The sequence below is a fragment of the Torulaspora globosa genome, chromosome 5 (assembly GCF_014133895.1).
Source record: "Torulaspora globosa chromosome 5, complete sequence".
Lineage (NCBI taxonomy): Eukaryota > Fungi > Ascomycota > Saccharomycetes > Saccharomycetales > Saccharomycetaceae > Torulaspora > Torulaspora globosa.
This window is the reverse complement of record NC_050731.1, coordinates 382,547-402,246: the sequence shown is the minus strand read 5'-3', so window position 1 is coordinate 402,246 and position 19,700 is coordinate 382,547. Positions and strand designations below refer to the sequence as shown.

The 19,700-nt window shown below is 47.5% G+C and overlaps 11 protein-coding genes across 11 annotated transcripts; 7 read left to right on the top strand and 4 right to left on the bottom strand.

Moving 5' to 3' along the window:
• Nucleotides 1-47: 47 nt before the first annotated feature.
• Nucleotides 48-4,910, bottom strand: MON2 (Mon2p; the record flags this gene model as incomplete). Its single annotated transcript, XM_037284086.1, has 1 exon — nt 48-4,910. One exon carries the CDS (start codon nt 4,908-4,910, stop codon nt 48-50), a length of 4,863 nt encoding a protein of 1,620 aa, XP_037139982.1.
• Nucleotides 4,911-5,267: 357 nt separating this feature from the next.
• MRX6 (Mrx6p) lies at nt 5,268-6,665 on the top strand (the record flags this gene model as incomplete). Its single annotated transcript, XM_037284085.1, has 1 exon — nt 5,268-6,665. The coding sequence occupies one exon, from the start codon at nt 5,268-5,270 to the stop codon at nt 6,663-6,665; it is 1,398 nt and encodes a 465-aa protein (XP_037139981.1).
• Nucleotides 6,666-6,798: 133 nt separating this feature from the next.
• RIM21 (Rim21p) lies at nt 6,799-8,331 on the bottom strand (the record flags this gene model as incomplete). The annotated part of the gene is made up of 1 exon (XM_037284084.1): nt 6,799-8,331. The coding sequence occupies one exon, from the start codon at nt 8,329-8,331 to the stop codon at nt 6,799-6,801; it is 1,533 nt and encodes a 510-aa protein (XP_037139980.1).
• A 222-nt stretch (nt 8,332-8,553) lies between these two features.
• Nucleotides 8,554-10,437, top strand: MSB3 (Rab GTPase-activating protein MSB3; the record flags this gene model as incomplete). The annotated part of the gene is made up of 1 exon (XM_037284083.1): nt 8,554-10,437. One exon carries the CDS (start codon nt 8,554-8,556, stop codon nt 10,435-10,437), a length of 1,884 nt encoding a protein of 627 aa, XP_037139979.1.
• An 81-nt stretch (nt 10,438-10,518) lies between these two features.
• On the bottom strand, nt 10,519-11,118 carry MDY2 (Mdy2p; the record flags this gene model as incomplete). Its single annotated transcript, XM_037284082.1, has 1 exon — nt 10,519-11,118. One exon carries the CDS (start codon nt 11,116-11,118, stop codon nt 10,519-10,521), a length of 600 nt encoding a protein of 199 aa, XP_037139978.1.
• A 113-nt stretch (nt 11,119-11,231) lies between these two features.
• Nucleotides 11,232-11,993, top strand: SHR5 (Shr5p; the record flags this gene model as incomplete). The annotated part of the gene is made up of 1 exon (XM_037284081.1): nt 11,232-11,993. The coding sequence occupies one exon, from the start codon at nt 11,232-11,234 to the stop codon at nt 11,991-11,993; it is 762 nt and encodes a 253-aa protein (XP_037139977.1).
• A 129-nt stretch (nt 11,994-12,122) lies between these two features.
• On the top strand, nt 12,123-13,331 carry PUS4 (pseudouridine synthase PUS4; the record flags this gene model as incomplete). Its single annotated transcript, XM_037284080.1, has 1 exon — nt 12,123-13,331. The coding sequence occupies one exon, from the start codon at nt 12,123-12,125 to the stop codon at nt 13,329-13,331; it is 1,209 nt and encodes a 402-aa protein (XP_037139976.1).
• Nucleotides 13,332-13,507: 176 nt separating this feature from the next.
• Nucleotides 13,508-15,196, bottom strand: MID1 (Mid1p; the record flags this gene model as incomplete). The annotated part of the gene is made up of 1 exon (XM_037284079.1): nt 13,508-15,196. The coding sequence occupies one exon, from the start codon at nt 15,194-15,196 to the stop codon at nt 13,508-13,510; it is 1,689 nt and encodes a 562-aa protein (XP_037139975.1).
• A 103-nt stretch (nt 15,197-15,299) lies between these two features.
• Nucleotides 15,300-16,316, top strand: RFC3 (replication factor C subunit 3; the record flags this gene model as incomplete). Its single annotated transcript, XM_037284078.1, has 1 exon — nt 15,300-16,316. The coding sequence occupies one exon, from the start codon at nt 15,300-15,302 to the stop codon at nt 16,314-16,316; it is 1,017 nt and encodes a 338-aa protein (XP_037139974.1).
• A 281-nt stretch (nt 16,317-16,597) lies between these two features.
• On the top strand, nt 16,598-17,404 carry PCL1 (Pcl1p; the record flags this gene model as incomplete). Its single annotated transcript, XM_037284077.1, has 1 exon — nt 16,598-17,404. One exon carries the CDS (start codon nt 16,598-16,600, stop codon nt 17,402-17,404), a length of 807 nt encoding a protein of 268 aa, XP_037139973.1.
• Nucleotides 17,405-18,573: 1,169 nt separating this feature from the next.
• CAF40 (CCR4-NOT core subunit CAF40) lies at nt 18,574-19,503 on the top strand (the record flags this gene model as incomplete). Its single annotated transcript, XM_037284076.1, has 1 exon — nt 18,574-19,503. One exon carries the CDS (start codon nt 18,574-18,576, stop codon nt 19,501-19,503), a length of 930 nt encoding a protein of 309 aa, XP_037139972.1.
• Nucleotides 19,504-19,700: the final 197 nt, after the last annotated feature.

The window sequence follows — 19,700 nt, the reverse complement described above, 5'->3', positions numbered from 1 at the left end:
TGGTCAGCTGCAACCTGTCCCTTCCATTTAATGGTTGTATGATTTGCTTAGTTTGAAGTCAATTTAGTTAGTCCGAGAGACAGGTCCAGCAGTTCTTTCTGTAAATTCTCTAGCATATGCGACAGCGGCATCGCCCGTAAGATCAACGGATGAAGTAACTTCAAATCATTGCAAATAGCATCCTTTGATGAGTTTGACCCGATTAGCAAATCTTCAACGATACCATGCAGTCCATGGATCAATATTTGCAATTCAAGCTTGCGTATCTTTGGAATTGGAGCCATTCTTCTGAGAGATTCATGTGAGATAAAGCGTCTAAGAACGAAAGCAATACGGCAAACGAGATAAGGCGCACAAAGCTTCCTCAAAGTCTCAAACTGCTCTTCAGAAAATCGGACAAAGTGAACTAGATCTCGGAGACAGATCAAAGCGCATTCGCTCTTACTAAGGACAGTTGTTTCGACGGTTGAAGCAGCAATATAATCAAAATCAAAATTGGCCAAACCTTTGGCTAGATCTCTCAATGACTGATTTCGATTCATTATTTCCATTTCGATTTCATCTTTTTCGTACAAGAAAGAACCAGCCCATACAGAAGATAAGATTTTCTCAATCTGTGCTTGTTTGAAGAGTCCTATTACGTCCTGTCTGATGAAAATGTTTCTCAACATTGAATAAGCGTTAGCATCAAAATGTTCGGTTTCGGAATCTGTAACCATATCAATCCTTTGAAGGGGCGATGAGGCGATTTCTATGAAAACATCGAAGAAATTATCTTGAACTTGAACAGACATCTTGGACGTTGAAAATAAGCCAAAGATCCTATTAGTCAGTATTGCACAGGCTTCGCAAGCTGCCGTGTAGATTGGCGATTCATTTCCTGCGTTGCGAATTAGAGATTTACGACGGATGACCTCGCCCAAATTTTTGAACATTTTGATGGTGTATTTCTCCTTCAAGGGACCCCAGCTATCAACTTTCCCGTTAAGTAACCGCTTATTGAAAATCTCAAGTGCGCTTGCACTGACGGCCCCAAAAGTTGGTAGGCGAGCTTTTGAGGAGTTAGGCAGCTTCGGTAGCAGCTTCTTTTCAATCTTCTCTCGAGTTTCAAAAGGCAGCGTTACTATCACACTCAGTTGGTAGAGGATTAGAGTATCGACATCATCATCATGAGATGGGCGGAAGATTTCTAAACCGCTTAGAACTGCTGATTGTAATGATGAAGGCTTGAGGTTATCTTTAGTGTGCTCAGGGAGCAGGGGATATCTGACAGCGGAGTTGAAAAGATTCAGAGTGATTTCCACAAATTCGACAGACATCTTTTGATAGGTGGTGACGATTTCATATAAATAAGGAAAAGATGTTATTAGTTCGTGTATGCAGTCATATCCGTTTTTCTGGATGGGGGAATTTGATGAAGGCATATCGTTGTACACAACATCATACCCGCTCCATATTGATACACATTTTGCCAGCACTTCCTGTGGCACTTTTTTCAGGTTCACCATAGCCTTCAGGAGGGTTCGATAGTTGACAATTGCGACGTATGATACCTCAGGCAAACCAGAGTTAAGCAGTAATTGCAGAAAGTTCAATAGAGTTATCCATTCCTCTCTTGCACTACCTTCATCCGAAAAATTGCCAAAATGGACAGGGTACAGCTTTACCAAGCCTTCTAATGTGTGATTCCAAAATTCGACGTCATTTAGAAGCTGATTCGCATCTCTCTTGGTAGAGAGCAATGGTTTGATCACTTCCAAAAAAATAAGCTTCCAACTTGGAAAATATGCAGAATGCGAGTCTATTATTCTAAAGAGAGTTTGAATCGCCCCGTTTTTCACTTCCTTTCGCTCGTCCTCAGAACACCCAGTGAGCTCTTTCAGTAGGTAAAGCCAGAGACCACAGTGAACCTCGAACGGCGTACTGTCTTTCGCGACAATTACATCCATCAATTTTCCTTTCGTAATATTATCCACAAATCTCGAAGAATCTATGCCAAGCCAAGCATTTTGGTTAGCGCTCTCTTGCATTCTAAAATAATCACCCAGCGACCAAAATTGACTAAGTGATGAGAAAGATATATTCAAATTTTGTTTTTGAGTAACAAAATGGACAATGGTGTCAATAACGCACTTGATAACCTCCAGCGGCAATGTTTGTAAAAAGTCGTCGGAAACTAATTTGAAAACGTCATAAGAGACCTGTATCATTTCAATATGCTTTTGGGCAATTCCATTCACTAGGGAAGAGTCGTCTTCATCCGCTGATAACATATTGTCAATACTTTCGGAATTCCAGTAAAAAGGGGAATTAATGATCTTAAAAACGGTCGGCCAAGTTTCAGTCATGATATCTCCGAATTCGTTCAGTATGTTCTTCAATGTGGAGAGACTTTGTAAGAGAATCTCTGACTCAGCCCTTACAAGTCCGCTGTAGATTGCATCCTTAGTTATGTCGAGATTTTTGAGAGCTTCTATGGAATTCATCAAAGGATCTATGACTAGACATTCAAAGCTCTGAAATTTCTTGTTCCTAGCAGTTGGATCCTCAACCTCGCCAATTTTGATGCAGGCTTTTCGTATGATATCAGTCAAAGTCTTGGATGCATACAGACGTATAGCCACTGTCGAAACATTGCGGTCAGCAATCAAGCTTGTCAAATAGTTCGAAATCGACAACCAGTACTCCCTTCCACTTCGACTATTCGCGAATCTATCCAAATTGCACACAGTTAACTCACCTAATTCACTAATGAAAAAGGTCTTGTTGTAGCGACATGCTGGGATCGAGGCCTGTGATGAATCCTCTTTTGACCTCCCTTTGGTACAAGATGCCAAAATGTCATTTGATTCTGAAATGAGTTTCTCCACCAATGTCTTGAAGCCGGAATCAGAATATGAAATCGTGGTCTCAAGTAGTTTCCTGGTAGTGTTTTCAATGGTCACCAAATCATTCTTACTGATCAGAGGTGGCGACGGTACGTCTTCAAGGTAAAATCCTTCCATAAAATCTGCAGAGGGCCCATTGACATAATAAGATATCCATTGCCATGTCTTAAGAATGTATGTCCAAGTACTAGGAGGTAGAGTTTGCCCCAAGGAGACAGAGAGAGATATCAATGCCCTGAACAGGCTAAGCTGTGCTTGGTTAATATTTCTGTAAGGCAGCTTGCTCCTTGCCCCTTGATATACTTTCTCCGCAACAGCATATGAAGCCTCTTCAGATTTAATTGCACTATTAGGCGCTAGAGCTTGTTGAGGTTGGGCAATCTGAGGTACTTCAGGCCAACCTTCGGTATTCTTTACAATGGATATGGAGAAAATAGCCACGCATTGATTTAATTGTTCAGCGAGTGAAAGGATACCAGCCGCATGAGCTAGTTTTTGGAACGCCCTCACCACTGAGTGGAAAAGCGAGACATCTAGCGCCGTCGAGTACAGAAATTTCTTGCTGATGCTGAAGAGTTCAGGAAAAGTTCCCTTGTAGATAGTCTGTAGATCCTCAGACTCTGGGCCATGATTTTTTGCCGAGTCGCCCGGAAGTTCCAATGCAGCTAAGCTGAAACCGTATGACCATTCATTGGAAATGCTTAAAATAAGCCAAACAAGATAGATATAGCTTACTGGTGGCGGGCTCGCTTTGTCCAACATGTGGATTAATTGTGTTCTACTATTGAATGCCTCACCAGTAACAATTGGCAATTCCATCCGTTGGATTATCGGCGATTCGCACAGGCAGTTCCGTATGTCCTCCTGGCATAGTAACCGGTGGCATTCCCATAAAAGGCTGGTTAATATATGCTTTTTGTCGGAGTAGTTATCGTAAGTCATGAAAATTGCGCACAGCAGGTCGAAATTGCGAGCCATCTCGGAAAAGACTTCAAGAGACAGTACCTTCTTCCAAATTGGAGTCTCGGATTCGACAGAGATTCCATGGATCATTAGTGATAGCACAACCTCTAACTCGAGTTCTAGTACCGATAAATACTCTTTCCTGATCAGCAGCTTGATGCAACGGTAACTCCTCACCACAATGGCAAAATTCATGCTGGATTGTATACAGCGAAGCAGGAAAGGCACGGTCTTCGTCCTCAGCAGGAATTGCAAATCACCATAAGTAAGGAATAATGAAGTTGAATTCTTCAATACCGACTCCAAGATTTCAAGTCCGTAATCTATGGGTAGATTCCTCATATCAAGCTGGGGTTCACGGCCGATCTTACTCGGGGAGTCAGAGACCTCGAACGACGAGCACAGGTCCGAAAACAGCACATTCGCATCATGGCGATATACATCGACCTTTATAGATTCATTGTTACCGACGAGCACGTCATATATCTTCTCATTCTCAGCTTGCGTTGCGTTTTCTGCCTTGCGCGGTATAAGCCTCTCGAATATTTCATCCATAAGTTGCTGTAACGTGGCGCTTGCAGTTCCAACCACCATAGGTGACTTGTTAGACGACTGCAAAAGATCCGAGCAGCATTTAAGTATCTTAACGCACAGCGGTCCACATATGTGGTACGCATAGTTCTTGAAGAAAATCGGCAGCACCTGCAACACCTTCAGTTTCAGGTCTAAAGCTAACTGAGTAGCCAGGACGAACGCATCGAGAACGTCTGATAGTCTATCGCTCGGCAAACACGGTGTAGACGATAACCTTTGGAGACATTGCATTGAAATAGTCGTCAGTTTTGCATTTTTGGACGAACAGGACATCACAAACGGTGTAACAAACTCAGAATGCCGTGAAAGTTCTTCATAGCTCCGTACTGACCTCAATATCTCTAGCGACCTATCACTGGCAACTCGAATGGCCGCGCTCCTTTTCTTGGCCTCAGACGACAGAATTTGAAGCTCCGAGTTCAATTGCTTCCAGAACGTATTGAACTCAACGCTAGCGGCGGTCATGATTAGGACAGCAGTCTACTTACAATTCAAAACGGCGTTTGTCCATCAGCCCTGGTGGTAGAATAGGCTTATTCTTGTAGCTAGTATAGTCGTTGTTGGTGATGACGATTATAACATAAAGTCTTCAAGCTAGAAGCTCATCGGTCAAAGACACCGTTGGAGGTCTATATAAAGGACCCCGGCTGTGGGTATTTAGTCCATTTGGAGCTCCTGTGCTGAGGTCAGGCAAGTTCACGCGTGAAAGCCTGCTGCAAAACGAAACTCGTTGAGGAAAACTGGCATAGAAATCCTCTGCTATCACTAACCTCTCAAACTCGATCCTCTTACTTCTGTTGGGCTTTTGCCTAGTATCACAGGATGCTCAAGAATGTTGGATGCGGTGTAATTCACACTAGGCTTTTCATATTTAAAAGATATCAATCGAACAGGAGCAGTGCAACAGCCAAAAATCACAAGCGGAAGCCTAGTACAAGGAATGTGTCTGAAAAAGGGCCAGAGAATCTTCAGAGAAACAAGCTCGAAGCCAATGGCAAAGGCTATTTTGTGCCGCGAGTCCCATCTACTGATTATATACCGAGCAAAGATGTGCAGACGGAGGGATTATTCGCGGGCTATAGGCCATTGTTCTTGGGAAACTCATCGATCCGTGCGGAAACAAGTGTAAATGCTCTGGATAACTTTTTCACTTCGTTTGCCAGCGTCAAAATTACCAGTGACTCCAAATCCTCCGGCGAAATAGATATGCAGGACGTTCTAGAGGATTTGCGAAGAGATCATGCTCAGATGAATTTGAAAAATAGTAAGGGCAAAAATCGCAAGCCGATAATACCATGGGACGCCTCGATAAGTGGGTTGGTGTACAATGACCGTCCTTTCAGGGATGTACCCAAGGACGTTGTCTCTAAACTCAAGCCATTCAAGATGGTTAGGTTGGAGAGGATTAACGAATCGAACAAACGGATTGCTCCGGCCCCCAAGATGATTAGATTGAAATTTCATAATTCAAACGTCAGTGACGAACCTGAAATGGTCAACCTGCTTAATGTCCTCAAGAGTCGGAAATACTCTCATTCCAGCAATGCTGTGGTCAGTGAGGCGGATCATAATCTGTTCATGCGGTCACGGTCGAACTACGAGAAAGAGCTCAAGACTCTTGCTTTCAAACATAAGTTTATCAAGAGTGATCGGAAAGTATTCAAAAGCGAAAGTGACAAACTTAACAGGATGTTGGCAAAGGAATTCTACAGGCAAACTAAACTTTCCATCAGAACTGAGTTCAGTGACAGTGTGTTGCCGCTATATATATACGTGAACAAATCATTCTTATCCAAACGCTTATTCCGCTCGTTCCTAAGAAAATGGCTGATGGAGCACGTTGAACCTGTGCTATCGACGATTCTGGCGTCTTATGATAATGAAGAGCGAGCCAAAAGGTTCCACGCCAAAGTCAAATTAAAGATCGAGAACATGGTCCACGAAGTTTCCAAGCATATACCCTCCGTATATTTTACCGGCGACTCTGTGGACTGTGTGGTACAGTCAAGCCCAGTGCCAGGGTTCAAAAGGATGCATTGGCTTAAGCCTACGAAAAGAAACACATTATTCTGGGGTAAAAACGCTGATAAGGACTATCTTTTTACTCTGGACGGGAGTTATAACATCACGAGAAGCGGCGTAAAGTATATGAGATATCCCAATAACCTAACTTGGCGCACCTTTGACGATGCCTTCTCAGAATGGGATTATCATGCATAAGCAGCTGATGGGTTGCATTTTACGATTGTAAGTGGAGCTTTCTATTCAAGATGACCAGAAACTCCCGATTTGTATGACTTTGTATAAGGAACGAAAGTACTATCGAAATGACTGATGAGGAGCTCTTTACGGTCTAGATATCCTCATCAGACTCAAAATGTACATCTTTCGTGGTGTAGACGTATACTTGATTTGGTCTATCGAGTCCTATTCTCTTTTTGACCATTTCCTCCCCTCTGCTAAATGAATCAGTACTTTTAGAGCTTAAGCTCAAAGTTCCTAAGCTCTTGAGCATTACTTGATCAGCAAAATATAGCATTCTTTCACATGCAGTGCTGATCTTGTGCCTCGCAGCATCTCTAAAAGGTTGTTTCTGCTTGAACCTGACCTGACAAACGCTCTCCTGCTCGATCGAACCACTGCCAACGGCCGTGCCGCCAGATGAGGTTATCTGATTAGATCGGCTGGCTGCATCTAGCTGTGGTGATGAGTTAGACATCTGCTCCATGTCTATGCCACTACCATCGTCGCTATTCTCAAAAGACTTTTGTGTGAGTGCATGTTGAATTCTGAGCGCATACTTGGCAATGTGGTAATCTTGTTGATCATCAACGTAAATTGGCCTTCCCAGTATACTCCGGGCCTCTTCCCGTCTCCCGCTTGCATCCAGCCGACCCAGCCACTCCCAGACAATTGAAGTTGAGCCAACATAGCAGGTCGAATTGAAAAGCTCACCCACTCCCGACAACCACACATTGGACACGTCTGCAAGGAATAGTGCCGGTTGTAAAAGCAGAACCAGAGCGGTCAGTGCCGTCAGGATGGCCATCTGAGCGGATGCAAAACAGAAGCGCCGTTTCTTGATGCCATAGGATATGATAATGCTAGCGTAAGACGCCGCGACCGCAATGCGGAATAGGTAAACGAACGGTGACATAATCTCCCAGTGCTCGTCATTCTCATGATTAGGGCCCGCCAGATGTGCAACCCCCCACAGAACGTTGGCGATCAAGACCAGCAGAACGCCCAAGAAAAACACCATTCGCTTTTCCGAGTTCCGATGGAAAAGTCTAATCACTATCATAACCTGACACAGCTGAAGCAAGAAGACCGATATCACGTCCAGGATGGAGAAGACGAAGTTGGTCGTGAAAAGTTCCATAATTCCTGCCGTTGTGGTCACCCCGTAGACCTCATGTTCCTTGCTCAGCTGCTTCAGCGCCCTCGTAACAAATACAACAATGTTCACAGACGAAATCATAGAGCCTGCTTTCAGCAATCGCGCGGCATGCCGATACCGCTTGCCCTTGATGTTGATAAACGTTAGCAACGTCAAGAAAACGGTGATCACAAAATTCGCTGTAAAACACAGAATCACTGGATATATCCCATACGCAAACGATCCATTCAGGTCCTCGATGGAACTCTCCGACGTGTACGACTTCCAATCTTGCACTTTCAAAGCCGAGTAATGCAAATATGGAGATTTGATCTTTGCTGCATTGTACACTGGAGCCCCGTCTTCACAGAAGTCCTGAAACTGCACTCCCTCCGCAAATGAAAGCGGCAATACTCCTCCTATCAGTAGTCCATTCCCCAAGTACTGTCTCTTACAACTGTCGTAAACCTCCTCCGGAACGATCCTCCATGGATTGTAGCCAGCCATTGCGCTGGCCGCATCTAGTGGAATCAATAACGGACTATGACCAACTTAGAGGCGACACTTAGCGTGCTATCTAGTCCTTCGGTAGTTAGAGCAGCTATTAAAGAAGTTCGTTGTACACGACTCTAAGCTTTTCTATAAGTATAGGTAACTAAGAGGCCTTTCAGCATAGGAATCAAGAATTGAGTCAAGTTTGCATGGATCGGTGGCTCTCCCAGCTGTACCATGGACTCCCAACCTGCCCAACTGACAATAAATCATGATGGAGCCACAACTGACGATCGTAGCCAGAGAAACAGGGGAATTGGACTGCCTAGGAAGTCTCCGTCGACGCCTGAGGTGCGTGGATCGTTCGATAATATGCGGAGAATCGATGCTGTACCGCTGCCGAAGCACGAGTTAACGCGCAATGTTTCATCCACTCTCGATGGTTCGTCGGTGGACAATGCGGAGGCAAGCCTTAGCGTAATCGACATCTACGGTGATGAGGTGGAATCTCGCCGAACAAATGATCTGGAAGCTCAGGAGTCCAACGGTGTCTCCAACGGTGGAAGTGGTACTTCTCTGGCGGTATTTTCCCGCAGCAGAAGCAATGGCACAGAGGAGCAGAGCTTTGACAGATACGGGTTTAAGAAACAGAGCAATTTCATAAGCGAGAAGGAATACAACGAATGGTGGCAAGACTACTCTCAGTATTGCGTACGTCGGAAGCATAAGTGGAAGCTATTCATGGAGAAAAGCGGACTTCCTCTGGACAACGACTCGCCTTATAGATTTCCCTCCCGCAGTGAAAAGTTGAGAAGATACGTGAGGAAGGGTATTCCTGCAGAATGGAGAGGTAACGCATGGTGGCACTTTGCCCGTGGCCAGGAGAAGTTGAATAAGAACAGGGGCTTGTATGACCGATTACTGTCGCAAATGAACGAGAAGGGCAAGAAGAAGGCTATCACGGATCTGGATGTCATTGAGCGCGACCTGCACAGAACTTTTCCAGACAATATTCATTTTCAGCGGGAGAAGTTCCAGGACGACGAGCCAACCATGATACGGGCGCTGAGGAGAGTGCTAGTGGCCTTTTCTTGGTATAATCCGAAAATTGGTTACTGCCAATCAATGAATTTCCTCGCTGGGCTTCTGCTTCTCTTCTTGGATGAGGAGAGGGCTTTTTGGATGTTGGTAATTATTACTTCCAGATATCTGCCTGGCGTCCACAACGTGAACTTGGAAGGTGTCAATATCGATCAAGGTGTCCTGATGCTATGCGTTAAAGAGTACCTGCCTGAGTTTTGGCGCTTCATCGTCCCATTCCCCAACCAACCCGGTTCTCTCTCCTATAGCCAAAACCCTTCACTCGGAAAGAATGAGTTTCTGTACAAGCTTCCGCCTATCACACTCTGCACAGCCAGTTGGTTTATGGGCTGCTTTGTTGGTGTTCTGCCAATAGAAAGTACCCTGCGAGTGTGGGATTGTCTGTTCTATGAGGAGTCTCATTTTCTGTTCAAGACATCGCTGGCTATCATGAAGCTGAGCGAGCAAGAACTGTCGAAAGGCAAACCACTTAGGGCTCTGAGGCAGTATTCGATGTCCAACGGCAACGAAAATAGCAGGGAGATACAATCCAGTCAGGATGAGGCTGAAATGGAAATTTTTCAGATAGTTCAAACGTTTCCGAAGCGGCTACTCAATCCTAATGATATATTTGACAAGATTATCTTCAAGAAGCGGATACCACTGAATAAACTGGATCAGAATGAAATCGATCGATGTCGTAAGTACGTGGCTGCCCAAAGGCAGAAGTATAAGAACTTTCATGAAATCATGGGCAATGACCGCACAAATAGTGGCAATAGTCTCTCAGGAACCGCAGATCTAGCAAATAATAGAAATTTCGAAATGAATGTCGAAGATAATGGACTGAGAATCAGGTCATCAGATCTCGACAGCGATAAGACCGCCAGCGAGTTGATCAACAGCGCCCTTTCCTCCGAGGTCTACGGGTTCAAGAGAGGGTTGAGCGGAGTTCATTGGAATAATAGCATAAAGGAAAAGGTTAGACAGATGAGAAAGAAAAAGGTCATCAGCGATGAACAACTGAAATCGAGCAATTGACACAGGAGCTGTCGTATTTTCATCTTACATACAATCATTTAGCATACGTGACTATGAATCGATGAGTATATAAACGTCCAATTATTTGGCCAACTCCCAACCTCTCTTTAGTCTATCAAGTGCTTTTTGCGCCTCTTTAGAGTCGGGAAATCTCGAGCTGAGAACATTCTCTATCTCGTTCCATGGCATCCCGCTTGCAGGGGTCTCGGAAGTCAGTCCTGGATGTGCCGGTGGTGGCGAAGTGGCTGTCTGAGCTGTCTTAGATATCATGACATTGATAGTTGCCGCGTCGGATGTTAGACTGGAAAGAAGCTCACTATCATGCAACACTTTACCTTTCAGCAGTAACTTCAAGTCCTCGGTTCCTTGGGCCTTACCTTCTTCAACAAGTCTTTGTTTAACTTGCAATACGGTATCCTTGCAGGTGAACTGGCATTCTACAGAGAATTTCGGTGCCCTAACGCTCTTCAAAGTCAAAGTCAGCGACGAGTTTCTGGCTTCTCCCCCTGAAGCACCATTTCTCGATCTCCTAGGGTCATACTTGTACTTGAGCGGTGGAAGAGCAATCCCCTGATTAGACACCTGTTGCAGCGGTAGTTTGTAGTCGGCAGGCAGCGCAGGGCTCGAAAGGGTAGCTAAGGTGAGGAATCTTGATACAAAGTCTAGTTCAGGCGACGACATTGCGCTCTCAAAGGACTTTCCTTGCTCTTCTTTGGATGATCAGTTATTTAATAGAGCTTCAAGCTTTTCTACTATCAACACAATGACTTCAACAACAACCCCAGAAGGTGAAAATGGATAATGTCCTGAACTGCCCGGCTAAAGCTTCCGTATCGCCAAGCAACTCCTCAGTGGATGAGACCGCAGCCAATTCTGGTGCCACTGCACCGGTTCAGGGTCCACTCTTCTTCAACTATCACGAATTTGCAGAGAGCTTCTACATAGACATTCGGTCAGACGGGCAATTCCATGAACATGACGAAGAACATTGCATCTACATGACTCACTTCCCCAATGTCTACGTGCCGCAGGAGTCTGAAGAGTTCAAAACCACACGAATCGTCCGAATACCGAGAAGGTTTGACACCACTCTGGAGACCCTTTGCTTTAGTACTTGTCTCCCGGGTAGGGAGCCTGCAGCATTCACGGAGCCGGAGGAAGGCCAACGGTTCGTGGCCCGCGGGATCTACGATAATGGCCAGCTCTTTGGCTGTTCTTCGGTGAGTCCCCTGTCCCAGTACCTCAGCCAGTGTGACTTCGAGCGGATTATGGCGCCGATTAACAAGATACTAAGCGAAGCAACCGCGACGTTCTCCTGGTACAATATACTTGACCTCATACTGGACATCTTTACGCTTGGCTGCTGGCACTTCATTTCGAAGTACGTTGTGGCCGATCCGCTTCTCAGGCTGGAAAGCCACGTCGCCGAGGTGAATGAACTACCATTACTCAAGAATAACAACGTCAAGATAATATCGCCGAGACGATCAGGGTACCTTTCAGTATGTTGCAAGACGTATTCTATCGAGATGATCGATTATACTAACTTTCACTAGTTGGATTTTCAAATACCGGCACCTGCGCTCTCTCAATATGAAGCTTGAAATTTTATTCACTTCAAAGAAAGACAGCAAACTGAAGCTAAAAGCATCGGTGGGGATCAATTGACTGGCTTTTGGCTAAATATGAACGGGATTTTTGCAATTGACAAACCTAGTGGGATCAGCTCCAACCAATTCATGATGAAGCTGCAGCATGCACTCACCAACAGCCATGTATTTTCGAAAGAAATACAGAGAGCTACCGCAGAGAGGATCAAGCAGTATCAGGAACAAACAGGTAAGAAAGCCAGCAAGCGGAAACTCCGCAAAGTGTCCAAAGTGAAGATGGGTCATGGGGGAACGTTGGATCCGTTAGCTTCCGGCGTGTTGGTGATCGGAATCGGCACGGGAACGAAAAAGCTCAGCGAATATCTATCCGGGACGGTTAAAGAGTACGAAACGGAGGCCCTGTTTGGGACTTCGACCACTTCAGGCGATGTGGAGGGCGAGATTTTATCGCAGAACTCGGTGAAGCAGCTGGATTTCAATGAACTGAAAACAGTGGAGGAGAAGTTCAAGGGAGCGCTTAAACAGACTCCGCCTATATTTGCGGCACTTAAAATGGACGGTAAACCGCTGTATGAGTACGCCAGAGAGGGTAAGCCTCTTCCTCGTGCGATTGAGCCAAGGCAAGTGACCGTGTATGATCTCAAAATACTGCCTGATTCGCTCTCTAGGAGTCACAGCTACCCGCTGTTAAGGCCCATCAGCGGGCAAACCAGGGAGATGGTCCAGCGTTTGAACAATGGCCTGTTGAATGATCCGCTGTACTTCTCAAAAGAATATTGCACGAAGCAGGACTGGGAGAACGAAAGTGTGGATATCAAGGCAAGGGACCTAACGGAGGAGGAGTCGAAGCAGATTGAAATTCAAGGGGACGATTATCGGGCGCCTCTGCTGCATTTTAAGGCAAAAGTCTCGTCAGGTACATACATACGTTCCCTTGTGAACGACATCGGTAAAAGCATGCAAAGCTCTTCCTACATGGTCAAGCTGATTCGATTGGCTCAAAAGGATTGGTCCTTAGAAAAGCAGAACGTTTTCAAATTAGAGGATTTCACTGAACGGGATGAAAAGGTTTGGAGTAAAGTATTACAGGAGGTTCTAGAAAAAGGTCCCAAAGTAAATGTTATTGAAGCGCTTGTGCAAGCAGAGGAGGAATTCAAAAAAGAGCAGAAAATCATGGCCCAATCGGCGGCTCAGCAGGCAGAACAGCAAGACGTTGGACAGACTGACGAACCTGTGGCTCCAAAGACCGAGCTAGGTACTAGAAAGAGAAAACTAGACGAGTAACAGCAATTACACTTTGCACAGATTCTTGCACAATTCAATTCATGGTTCTATAGAAACATACCGGACGATAGTGTTCAACTGCTTTATGAGCGTCGTGGAGTTAAAGCTTTCAACGTTTAGTCCTTCTCCAATGTATTTCAGCATTGGTGATATACTTTTAAAGGTTGAAGGGAAAACTAGGGGAAGAGTTCTCTAAATAGTTCAGTAGCATTACCGATAAAATTGCAGGTCTGAACGGCCTGCAAGAGGTCGTCAAGGTCAAGCGAGTTGTAGCTTCGAAATTTCGCATCTATCTTGTCGTTTACAGATGGGCATGCGAACATGAAATCACTGGGGCAATCTCGCGCAACCGCGTAGCACATATCAATGCAGGGCAGCATCTCGTAATAATCGGCAATGGGCTGAATCTCGTTATTGAGGTAATCGTTTCTGTTATCATTTTTTTCTCGAAAGGCGTAATATTCGGAAGCTGTATCAGTACATCTGGGAATGGTCACAGCACATAGCCAGTCACGGTATGACCTGGCGCAATCTTTACACGTTCTGACCGGAGAGTATCTGGCATCCATCTCTGTATCGCATGGAATAATCTGTAGCGCCTTGCTGAAGTTCGCGTACAGCGATTCTGCAACTCTATCGTAAGTGGCGGCGATGGCTGTCTTGTTGTTTGGTGCTTTTGAGGGCGACGGTACTGAGTATGCGACTCCGTAACAGAAGGGAAGACCAAATATTAACGAACAAGCGTTTGACCCTCTTGTAGAAAAATACTGCTTCGAAAAGAGTACGCCACCAACGTCAGATAGATTCCCTTTCTTACCGATTCTCTTGGTGAGGTATGCCACGTAGGTAGACGACGAATTCAGTCCTGTCACGTAGAACTGCTCCTGGTAAGTATACATCCGATTAGTCAACGTTTTCTCGATCCCCAGTGCGGTTCTCTCCAAACCATGCCCGCTGTCCCCGGTATTGTTTGAGTCCACTGACGACACGATATATGGCCCGTTTGTGATAGCACAGAGGGAGATATTGAGTGATGAATCTAGTTTCAGGGACTCCTCGAAGGAATAGACGTACAGATCGTATAGCGAGGTGTCGTAAATCGAGCTGTTCGAAAACTGCTGAGCATCCGCGGTAACGTTACCGGTCACTAGCAGTGCCGAGTTATGGTCTGTATCCAGCACATTCAACCACGTCCTAGTATCCCACTGGTAAACTAGATCGTTCTCCGATATACTCAGTTTGTAGTGCCAAACGTCCTCCGCGGTCGCACTCAACGCAGTATTGGTGGTTGTATTTACCGGCTCCACCACCACATACAAACTAGAATACTTGGCAGTGGCATTGGCGTCCGAGACACGGAGTGGGCTCACCGCCAATGCTTGCATATAGCCATTTTCGAACGTCGCATAGTGACCCAGCGATGAATTGGTCTGAACAGACTCGTCGAAGGAGTACGAAACCCTCAGGGCCTTATCGCTGCTGCCACTGGGTTGTGAGCAGATATTTCCACTGAGAAAGATGAGGATCTCATACGATGTAGCGATTCCCAGGCGTGTAGAATTCCCGTCCACAGTAAAGACAAAAACGTTTCTTTCACCGCTGGAGATATTCGCCGATATTGGCGTCCATTCGTAAATGTTACCAGGATTGATGATTCCAGGAGAACCTGACTTCGCATCCAGTGCGCTACCCAAATTGCCGTCTTTCTTTATCGTAACATTCTGGCTCTCTTGGAACGCTCCAAAGCCGTCAAAGGGCTCGAATGCCAGAGCCAGTGAGACGAACAGTATCAAGCACCACCACATAAGCGACCAATAGCCACTAGGCCGTCTGGCAGATCTCACTAGCGTGCTTGACAAGAACATCACTTTGAACTAGTCTATTGAAAGATCTTGTAAGGTTGACTACCACTATCAGTACAGCAGACCAGTCCTAGCTTGGCAGAGGGTGAATTGAGTTGTTGCTGGAATGTCAGAGGTGGTTGAAGCAAAACTGGACAACGGATTGCCCTGGGTGGAGAAGTACAGACCAACGACGCTGGACGATGTATGCGGACAAAATGAAGTGGTGAGCATAGTTCGCAAGTTCGTCAGCGAAGGCCAATTGCCCCATTTGCTGTTCTACGGGCCTCCAGGCACCGGTAAGACGTCGACGGTGGTTGCGCTAGCGAGAGAGATCTACGGGAAGAACTATTCGAACATGGTTCTGGAGCTGAATGCGTCCGACGACCGTGGTATCGACGTGGTGCGCAACCAGATCAAGGATTTTGCCTCTACGAGGCAGATATTCTCGAGGGGCTTCAAGCTGGTCATTCTGGATGAAGCTGATGCGATGACAAACGCAGCACAAAACGCGCTGAGACGCATCATCGAGCGGTACACCAAGAACACTAGGTTCTGCATCCTGGCCAACTACGCCCACAAGCTGACGCCGGCGCTGCTGAGCAGATGCACGCGGTTCCGGTTCCAACCGCTTCCGAAGGAGGCGCTGGAACGCAGAATGAACCGGGTGCTGGCCAGCGAGCATCTGAAGATGAGCGAGAACGCCCGGGATGCGCTGCTCAAGCTCTCCCGCGGCGACATGAGACGAGTGCTCAACGTGCTGCAGGCCTGCCAGGCGACTCTGGACGATCCGCAGGAGCAGGAAGTCACAGAGGACACGGTCTACGACTGTTGCGGGGCGCCAAGACCGTCAGACCTCGAGACGATCCTAGCATCGATCCTGAACGACGACTGGACCACCGCCTACTACACTCTGAACAAGCTGAGCAGCGCAAAAGGCCTCGCGCTGATAGACCTCATCGAGGGCTTTGTCGACATCCTCGAGGGTTACGAAATGAAAGTGCAGGAGGCGAGAATCGCCATCCTGACCCAGCTGAGCGACATCGAGTACGCAATCTCCAGAGGAGGCAACGACCGCATACAGGGCAGTGCCGTCATCGGAGTGATCAAGAGCGGATTCGAGATGGAAGCTGCGAAAACTTAATCCAGAATTACAATTTAGACTACTGTTTAGGAATCGATATAACGAATCTCGAGAATGTGCGTTGCCCGTCACTTGGCATTTGGCGACTCGATAACTGTTTTCAGTAAATCAACACGAAATCCGACAAGCGAGTATACGCGAATTCACGAAACTGACAAAAGTTCACCAGATTCGTGTCCAGATCGAATAAGCGATGGAGTGGTATAAAGAGTCGATGATGACCGACTGAACGGATTGATCCTGCGGCAAGATGGAGCATCACACAGGAACAAGAGGCTACCATGAGTGAATACGACAAGGCTTTGAAAGTGTTGATGAAGTCGCCCGTGACGGACGAGATGATACGGTTCTTGACCAATTGCACGTTGAAAGTGCTTCCCACGCCCGCTCAGAACTACCCGACTCCGCCAGCATCGCCCGGGTGCAACAGACTGCCCTCTTTGATGAGTTTCGTCACCCGTCTCGTGAGACACACCAACGTTTACACCTCGACGCTGCTGACCACGGTGTGCTACTTAAACAGACTGAAATGCATTCTCCCCAGGGATGCGTCGGGCATCCCGTCGACGATCCACCGCATCTTTCTCGCGTGTCTGATCCTGAGTGCCAAGTTCCACAACGATTCGTCGCCCTTGAACAAGCACTGGGCCAAGTACACAGACGGCCTGTTCACCGTCAACGACGTCAACCTCATGGAGAGACAGCTGGTCCAGCTGCTCAACTGGGACCTCCGCGTCACCAACGATGACCTGATCCTCGACCTCAGACCGCTGCTCGAGCCCATCGTCGACGACATCGAGCGCACCGCGCGACACAGACGCAAGCTACAGAGACACCCGCTCAGAAGGAACTGCGCTGGCGCAGTTCCTTACGAGCACCAGAGAAACGTGTCGATCTGCTCAGATCTAAGCAGCGCCACGCTGGTCGAATCTGCCTCCAACAGCAGTCTACGTCTCGACAAGGAAATATGGAACCACCACGGCCTGGAACTGCCGACAAGCCTCAGTTCCGAGTCGCTGGTCGACAGATCCAGCTGGACCCTACTCGAGAATGATTTCAACCAGCTACTACTGCAGCACGGTTTCTAGCACCACACACATACCATACATAGATACCACCAACAACGAACCCTAATAGCTACACACTGAGCGCGCCGCGTCGCTTCTGCCGGGTAACACCGCTCTTTTTTCACATATATAAACGCGCCATCGCGCGCCGTCCTACACAGATTCATCCCTTGTTCTCCTGCAGATCCAGCCATCGTAGACACCCGATAACCGCGAATGGATTGCTGTATAAGCATATGCATCAATGCAATCGCCTCTTGACCAGTAGAAAGGAATATGACGAGAGAAACGCTGTGCACCAGTCTGAACGAGACCAACAAGTACTCAGGTCCTCAGTGAAGCATCAAGTATACCCAAATTTCTGATTCCTGACCCTCACAAGCCCATCAGTGCTGCCTCGGTTCGCATCTCCGAGCTGCATTGTCGGGCGCGTTACCCGGCGCTGTCGCCGCTTGACGCGGGCGCCACGCTCAGGGCTGTGCTTTCATGCCGCGGTGCACGGGTCCACGCGGTTCCTCCGATGGTTGCTGCGCGCAGCCCCTCGCCGCCATCTCCGGCGTCCCGGCAGATGGCCCGAAGCTTGACTATAAAAGGCGCGTCCAAATCGTGTTCTCCCCGCTCGGCCCCTGGTTTCTCTACTCCCAGGAGTCAGTTCTGCAAACTTGTATAACCAATCCAGCGCCACTATGTCTTCCGAACCTACTGCTACTAACACTGCTGCTGCCGCTGAGCCAGCCGCTGTCGTCAACGCCACCGCCGCCGACGAGTCTCCTGTCGCTGCTGTCGAACAGACCGCAGCCAAGACTACCGAGACCGCTGAGGTGCCAGAGACTGGCAAGTCTACCGAAAAGAAGGCGGTCGAGAGTGTTGAAAAGAAGGCTGCCGAGACCAAGAAGGAGTCTCAGAGCTTCTTCAAGAAGTTCACCAGCAAGTTGAAGGCGTTGGTTCAGTAAGCCGGGCCCGCTGGACCGATTTTGACCTTATATAGATTTCCGTTGCGCCTTTCCCTTCACCACTACTTTCCTAATAACTAATTATAATATGTGTAAGCACTTTTAATACTTTGAACCGTCTGCTGTAAGAGAAGGTCATGCGAGACGATGTATGCTAGCGAGCTGGTATAGCGAACGTTGAAAAGAAATTTGTAGCAAGCTAGAGCAGAGGTGGTGTTGGCATTTACGGTGAGGAGGATGTTTGCCACTCAGAACCCGTATGGAGGCGAGTTTTCGCAGGGTATGGTGACGCAGAATGCGCCGCAACCGCAGCAGCAGCAGCAGCCTGGGCAGGGAGCACACGCGTTGGACGACCCAAACGTTTATCATTGGATATGCCAGCTGGCATACGGGCCGCAGAGAGAGCAGGCATTGTTGGAGTTGGGCCGCAAACGCGAGCAATTCGAGGATCTGGCGGTGGTGCTGTGGTCGTCCTTTGGGGTGATGGCGTCGCTGTTGAACGAGATTATATCGGTGTATCCGATGTTGGAGCCGCAGCTGTTGTCGAACCAGCTATCGAACCGGGTGTGCAACGCGCTGGTGCTGCTACAGTGTGTGGCGTCGCATCCCGAGACGAAGCATCTGTTCTTGCAGGCGCATATCCCGCTGTTCTTGTTCCCGTTTCTGAACACCACGTCGAGGCAGAGAACCTTCGAGTATCTGAGGCTGACGTCGCTCGGGGTGATCGGGGCGCTGGTCAAGAATGACTCGCAGGAGGTGATCAGTTTCCTGCTCCGGACCGACATCATACCGCTGTGTCTCAGGATCATGCAGTCGTCGTCGGAGCTGTCCAAGACGGTGGCGATCTTCATCCTGCAGAAGATCCTGCTCGACGACATCGGTCTCCAGTACATCTGCGCTACGATGGAGAGGTTCTACGCCGTGACAAACGTGCTCAGAGACATGGTCGACCAGCTGACCCTGCACACGCCGCCGGGCAGACTGCTCAAACACATCATAAGGTGCTATCTGAGATTGAGCGACAACCTCGAGGCAAGAAGGCTCTTGAAAGTCGCGTTGCCGCAGAAGCTCAGAGACAACACGTTCACAGAGATACTACGGGACGACGTCGGGTCCAAGAGGTGTCTCGCGCAGCTGCTCCTGACGCTCAACGAGGACTCCTCGTGAGCCAATATCGCATTTATCACATATTATAAAGAATATATTGTATGTATATGGGTTCGCCGGGTGGTTACCCGGATGTATGTCACTCTGTACGCTGGGCTTTCCCGTACAACAAGGACAACAACACTTTGATCGGTACTGGACGGGCACTAATCGCATATCTTCATCATCAAATCGATTGATCGGGCCAATTGACTAGC